The 7500-nt window shown below is 47.9% G+C and overlaps 1 protein-coding gene across 3 annotated transcripts in view; it reads right to left on the bottom strand.

Annotated features, from left to right (window-relative positions):
* Positions 1 to 6285, bottom strand: part of LOC121705212 (brain-specific angiogenesis inhibitor 1-associated protein 2-like) — a 26891-nt gene extending 20606 nt beyond the window's left edge. For 2 of the 3 annotated variants that reach the window (XM_042086074.1, XM_042086073.1), the window contains exons 1-3: positions 5429 to 5490; positions 4859 to 4930; positions 2526 to 2663 (exon numbers count right to left, since the gene is read on the bottom strand). In XM_042086074.1, the coding sequence (XP_041942008.1) occupies positions 2526 to 2663; positions 4859 to 4930; positions 5429 to 5473 (255 nt within the window). In that variant the 5' untranslated portion in view covers positions 5474 to 5490. Of the gene's footprint in view, positions 1 to 2525; positions 2664 to 4858; positions 4931 to 5428; positions 5491 to 6277 lie in introns of those variants that run through there. The other variant, XM_042086072.1, reaches the window with a different exon arrangement.
* Positions 6286 to 7500: the final 1215 nt, after the last annotated feature.

Genomic DNA, 7500 nt, shown 5'->3' with positions numbered 1-7500 from the left:
TATGTGTGAGTGTGTGTGGGTGTGTGTGAGTGTATGTGAGTCCAAGCACGCACTCAATCCACATCCCTTAGCCCCAATAAACTGCTGAGCCCTTACTTCTGCGATTGTTTCATCTTAATGCCCCCCACCCCACCAAAGCCCCGGAGCGTGAGGCACTATTTCTCCACGTCCGAGTCAAACAGACCTCACGCCATTTCCCTACACAGCCCGCCTTCTCCAAACATGGAGTACACTTTGGCCAAACTGACACACATGCTCAGGGGCATGAACTACCTTTTATGGACACTTGTCGGAGTCCTTGTGGGGTTGCCAGATACTACTGTTGAGTTTATCCTTCACAAAGCCCACCCCCCCCCCCCCCCCAAAAAAAAAAAAAACACCCTCTGCCCCATCGACCACTCCAATGAACTAAATAATTAGCTAATTAGCATCTTCAGTGGAGGCCTGAACGATTAATGATTTCACAGGCGGTGGGGGGTATCAAAAAAAGAGATAGAGAACTATGAAGAGAGGGGAGGGAGGGCAGAGAGACGAAGGGAAGAGGAACAGAGGGGAGTGTGATGCAGAAGAGGGGGATGGAGGGTGAGGGAGGATAAAAAGAGGAAGAGAGGGAATAGGAAGGAGAGATGAAGACAAGACGAGAGGGAAATTATACGGGCACTTCTTTTTCATGAGGCTAGTGGAGAAAATGAAAAATGGGCCCTGCTAGGCTTTTCACAAGTGGTCCTGTGCACACCCCACTAACACATCCCCCATAGCTATAGCCCTCATGGCTTACCGCAGAGAGATTTACAGCTTAATGCATAGAATGCGTGTGTGTGTGTGTGTGTGTGTGTGTGTGTGTGTGTGTGTGTGTGTGTGTGTGTGTGTGTGTGGCTCTATAATTCCAAAGGGGTTTTAGATATTCTCGTTCCTGTGTAGCTGTCAACCCCCCCACCCCCCAAGCTTCTGATATTTCCATTCAGCCGATATAGGGCAGCCGTGGCACAGGGTGGGATGGGGGGTGGGGGTCTGTAATGACAGGTGAGAGGTGCTGCTTTCAGAACCTGATCCACATCAGCCAGAGGCTATCTGGCAAAGGACAGGGGCTGTTACTCAACTCCAAACCACACCTATGGAGCCACTGTGCGAGTCAGGCTTAGATCAACACATCCGACTGACAACGCGGCGGTGCACCAACATGCCCCTGTCCAGAGGGAGGAGATCCTAACGACACGGAAAACATCACATTGGACATGTACACACACTTTCCATGACTAACGTTCTCATTTGTAACAATATGGACTAAGTGCACACACACACACACACACACACACACACACACACACACACAGCATGGGTCAGTTGTGTGTTACAGTGGGGCTGGCCAGGTAAGTGGGGAGCAGTCCTTTCACAGGCAGCGAAGCACAAAATGAAAGCCCTGCTGAACCCCCCCCTCCCCAAGGCCACATAGCTAAGTGTGGAGTCAGACTCGTGGGCCATCGATCTCTGGGCAGGGAGAGGCCTGTGAGTACACTCACCACTGCGGCACACCTCTCCCCATCTACACACAGCAGGGAGAACACACACACACACACACACACAGCTGAGACCTGTCAAATGAGAGTGCGTCTGAGAGAAAGTTTCTGTGTAAACAGCAGCTCACCACTCACCTCCATTACAACAGCACCTGCCTGGCTGACTCAAAGAATTGAAAAACACTTTGTGTGTGTGTGTGTGCATTGAGGAAGTAAGAGAATGTTAATGGTGGTGGTAATGGTGGTTATGAGGGTTGCATATGGGTTTTGCCTATGCATATATTGGGTTTATGAGAGAGTTAGGGAAAGTGTATGTGTCCTTGTCTCTCTCTCTCTGTGTGTGTGTGTGTGTGTGTGTGTGTGTGTGTGTGTGTGTGTGTGTGTGTGTGTGTGTGGATCTTATATCTTCAGGAGGCTAGCTTTTCATCTTTGCTATGCGTGCCCCTGCCTACACACTCGCCCACCCACTCTGCACAGGCATGCTGCTGGACAGCCCGCACACACTCTATACATCATATACATCACCGCTGCCCACTGTGTAATCCTCCATAGACACACACACACACACAAACAAACTCACCCACACACACAAAGCCCCCCCCCATTACCTCTGGCCACCAAGAGCCAAGACCACCCTCACACTCTTCCATCACAGCCCCCCACTCCACTGCACCGGAGATGCTGCCAGGCAAACTGAACCAGCATGGCTGGGCTCTATACCAACCCTCTGGGGATGCCCAGCTCTGCATGCTCAGCTCCATCCCTGCTCATGATCTGAGTCCATCTGATTCGGCATTCAACGCTCATACTCATCTGAAATCTCAGTAGTCAATGGGCAGCAGTGGGGGGGATGGTCAGGTAGTTACACAACCCAAACCACCTGCTTCGCACCTGTGGGTTGCCAGCATGCTGTTGTGGTTGATAGGTTATCAGAACAGAAATTCACACAGTCTAAAGGAGGGGAGAGGTGGTCACTCTCCGTGGCTGACCCGCATGGACATCACTCACCTGGAGCTCCTTCTCGCCGTACTTGGCGGGGTTCTTGCTGCCCTGGCTCTTCCGGCGCAGCTTCTTCAGCTCGGCCTGACACTTCTCCAGGCTCTCGCCTTTGCTCTTGTGCTCCATCTGGTACTTCTTCAGCGCCGCCTGCAAGCCAGAAGAGAGAGACGCAACTCAATAGGTGACCACACCCTGACTAACTCATTAATCAATGTCCCTTTTTTATCGGAGCAAGGTTGTCAATCAGATAAGGACAGAATGTTTTTAGAACCCTTAAAAACACACACAGGTGGTCTTAGGAATGAGTCAGATTGCACATATGCTAAACCTGGACTGGACACTGATATCACTCTAAATAAGCATTTTCTTAATTTGCCCCCAAAAGCCTCTCAATCCGTGAGCCACTTTTCCTGCTTCTATTCATTACTTCTAATCAAATGGGCTTAACCGAACCCCAGAAAATGTGATCTGCATATTTCCTAATTGTAATGACTTGAGCAAGGGCATGGTTTTACAGGCAGCAGGAAATCAGGCACGTTAAGCCTCTGCATTTCTGAACGACTTAATGGATCTACCTAAACGACCCAATTACCACATCATAATTAACACCCGAGCTCGAGCGAAACAACAGCCCACTCCGCAGAGAGTCAAAGGAACAGAGTGATAAAGGGCATCTGTGAAGATCTGAAGCATACCGAGATTGTGACACTACAAGAAATCCAGTGCCAAGGGGTGAAGAGTGTGTGTGTGTGGAATATGGAGAGTTCCCGCTCACACTGTGCAACCTACTATTCACATTGTCTGAGCCCATAAGCAATGGCTTCAATCATGTGCCACTTTTGGAAGCCCGTGGTTAACCACCAAAGAGGACAAGCGCAGCCAGTCTCGGCCATGCCTAATCTCGGATGAGTGGCAGGGAGGCCAACGTGACTTAAGCCCCGAATGCCAGTGTATGCACACACAGTTCGGACTGCCTGCGCAGAATGCTTGGCATGGTGTGGCTCGTGGCCATCTGCGAGCGATTGGGAGTAGCGTCCAGAGCCTGGACTGGGTGCGCGTGGGCATTTGTTAGCCAGATAGAGGAAGAGGAGATGGTGCTTTCTTAAAGAGCCACTTTGTTAGTCAGATTCAGTTCATCTTCAAAAAATGTCACCATCTATTCTTCTCTCTTTTGTTCCTTGCTCTTGCAAAATGACTGACGGATTAATAATTCAGGGAGCGCACACAGTAAACGACGATCGCGCTCATAACCGGAGTGATTTTTCAGGGGAATTCATTCATTTTAAATGCGACGCAATTGAACTTCAGAGTGCTGGCAAAATGAAATTGTGCTTGGGGGAAGGTGGGAGAACAAGCTCCACTGTGAGGAGCAGCCACAGTGCAATTTCATATAAATTACGATTTCCGATACGACTCCCGCTGCACTTCCAGGGCGGATCCAACCAGTCATTCTGGGGCCACGGGCCAGTGATGAAACACTCAAAACATACGAGTAAATAAGTAAATAAATAAATAAAACAACCAACCAACCAATAGCACATGGAAACAACCCCACTATATACACTCATGTATGTGGCCGTTCTAGAATAACCCTTTTTAAAGTGCTGTTAGTCCAGGGCACTTAAGGACGCCGATGACCTTTGCCTTCCGCAAAGCTTGCTGTAGCAGTAGAGAGAGTAGAGCTCTGTGGTTATGGCAGCACCACTCCATCCTCTGAGACCAAGCTATGCAGAGCGCTGCATTGCTATGGCAGCCCACTCATTCTAAAGATATCACCGCAATCTATAGAACACTCCTCACTAGCCTTCGCTCTCATGCAGGGACGGCGATTTGTTTTGTTTATGCGGGCACAGTCCCCCCTTTGCGTATTGTCGTGTCAGTTTCCTCTCGCATTTCTTCCCCGACGGCTTGTACACCTCCTCCAGGTGCCTCTCCGGCACATTAAGGCTGATGATGGGATGGAGGGCTTTGGGGAGCGCGGTGGAAGGCGCGACGTTAAAATGTGCGAGCCAAACTGCCAATCACGCAGTCTGCGAGGACTAATGGACCTAAATGGCTGTTTGAAGAGTGGAGCCACTCAGCCACTCACAGCGCCTGTGCCTGAGGGGGGAAACAAAAAACAAATAAAATGCAAAAAGGCGAGATAGATATGTGTGAAGGCTCAATGCTTCGGAGACCAAGCAACTAAAGTACTGTACGCTGTTATACAGCAATAGTGGGTTTGTGGATACATTTTTCTCGCTCCTTTAAAGTGTATCTCACTTGGTTTATTTGGTGGTCAGTAAGGTGCTAAAGGTTAAACTGGTATATGAACAACTGTAGAGGTGAAAGAGGACACATACTGTCAGGTATCTGGCATCCAAGTCCACCTTCTTCTCCAGCTCTGAGAGTAACTCATTATGGAAGGACTTTAACTATGGAGAGAAAGAGACATAACATAGTGTGGGTACTGATTCACCACCCGACAAATATAAATACACATCCAACCATACGCACAGACAAATATAAATACACATCCAACCATACGCACAGACAAATATAAATACACATCCAACCATACGCACAGACAAATATAAATACACATCCAACCACATACACACAGAGAGACAGACAGGACACACACACACACACACCCCTACACACACACACACACACACACACACACACACACACAATGACAAACTCATTTCACTTCATTCACTTATTTCTTTCTTAATTTCATTTGTATACATTACAACCACCCCACAGTGGCATCTTGATTTGAACACACCCGCTGCTAGCCGCACACACCCCAGCCCATTTGAACACACCTCGGGTCAGGGCTTCAATGTGACGGCTCAGAACATCCACCTGAGCGCTCACCTTGCACCTGACCCCACGCAGTCCCACCCATCACATCGTCCAGCACTTACCATCTCCTCCAGCTGCACCTGGATCTGTCTGTGCACCTCGGCCATCTGGAACAGCACGTCCCCTGCAGGACAGAGGAGAGAGATGCGGACATCAGGAGCCGTGGAGAGAGAAAGAGGGAGATGGTGGGATAGAGAGGGAGAGGAAGGAAAGAAGGAAGGAAGGGAAGGGAAGGAAGAGAGGGAAGATGAAAAATGAGGCGAAGGGAGAAGGGAGAGGGAGTTGAGGCTGAGCGCCTCTGCTCACACCCCGGTGTGCAGGGAGGACCATGCAGAACACACACACACACACACACACACACACACGACAAAACAAATACACAGGTACGTACACACACACACACACACACACACACAAGACACAAACAAACAAAGAAATAAACATGACAAACAAACATAGAAGACCACATAGAGAGCCATGGATTGGTCATGGCATGTCAACAAAACACAGGGGTAAACACAGACTGACCTTACCAGAAATGAAAAGAGATACAGACAGATACGACACACAAAATAAAATGAAAATAAATTAAATTAAAATAAATTAAATTGAAATTTAAATTGACAAAATGACAAGAGAAAACTTGGATGGATTGGTCCCAAATCATACAAGAAAAAAATAACCAGATGTTGAAAATCATCAGGTTTACAAACATGACTATAACTTTAGTTTGCAACTGGGCAATTTTGTTTTAAATGCAGATCTGACCACAAAAGATGGAACAAAAAAAAGAAGAAAGTTTGAAGTACTGAAAAATGATACTGAAAGAAATCTAGAGAAAATAAAGAGATGAAAGAGTAGCCATGCAACCAGAGAAAATCATGGCGTTTTTAGTTCTGTGGTATACCTACACGTTGCCTCTTCTGAATATGCATTGCATTGTAAAGAAAAAGAACACAACATAGATCTTGATTGAGCAAAAGACACAGGCTGGGGGGGGGGGGGGGGGTGGGGTGGGGAGACAGATCCGGAGAGAGGAAGAGAGGAGGGAGGAGGGAGACACACAGAATAATGAGGAAGACACATCGCTTCACCAACATCGTGATGATTACACTTGGCTAATAGCGAGCCGTGTGGTCGCTCCCTCAGCCTTCCTTAAACGCCACCCTCACATGGAGGATGTTATGGAGTGAAGGTGCAGCTCATTCAGTCAGTCCCTGGAGACTACAGGGGGTCTGTGTGCCAGTTCTATGGTAATGGAGTGTTCCCATTAGGGTACAGGCTCAGGGAATCTGCGGAGGTCTGCGATCCTGTCAGTGGTCTTACTGAAGAGGAACTCTGACAGGTACGACTATGCTGCTATTCTCTCTCTCTCACACACACACACACACACACACACAGGGAAATCATACAAAGCAGTGTGACGTAGCAGTTAAATACACAACAGTAAAACCACAGCTTAACCTACAGTATGGCCATGGCAGCTGGTGCTCATGTAGGGTTAAGCAATATTAACATTGTAGACATGTGGGCATCAGTTGACGAAAACGGCAAAACTTCACAAAATGCACTGTAACACAGCAACACTGAAAACATATGGCTTTGGATGGAAACAGACACTCTCCATATTCCTTCACACAAGAGCCATCTCAGCCAAAGGAGCAAAGAGAGAGGAAGAGGAGGAGGAAGAGGATGAGGAGGAAGAACAATAATACAAAAGCAGAGCTAACTAAATGAGGCCACCCCTCTCTGTCAGCTCTCAGTTAAGCCTATTAAAGCTAATCAGGCCTGATCACAACCCGGGGGCTTAGCGGCCAGCGCGTTCTGTTGACTGCCGTCAATTAGCAATGTTGAGCGCTGCGCCCTGTCAAAGCTGCTCAAGCCAAATCATACAGAAGACAACAGCCATGTGGCTTTTTCTCTTATATATTGGGGAAAGTTTATTAGTTTTCCATTTTTCAAAAGATTTCAGGCTTCTGAGGTCATTGACTGGTCCAAATGGTTGGAGTCTGGAGGCTGGCATGTTTCTTTTGTTTTTTTAAACTCTTTATTAAAAGCTCTCTGGAGAGTTGTTGTGGATACAGAAACCAAAAGAAATAGCAGAGAGAGAGAGAGAGAGAGAGAGAGAGAGGGA

Source organism: Alosa sapidissima, chromosome 3, assembly GCF_018492685.1.
Source record: "Alosa sapidissima isolate fAloSap1 chromosome 3, fAloSap1.pri, whole genome shotgun sequence".
NCBI lineage: Eukaryota > Metazoa > Chordata > Actinopteri > Clupeiformes > Clupeidae > Alosa > Alosa sapidissima.
This window is presented reverse-complemented; position numbering and strand designations above follow the sequence as displayed.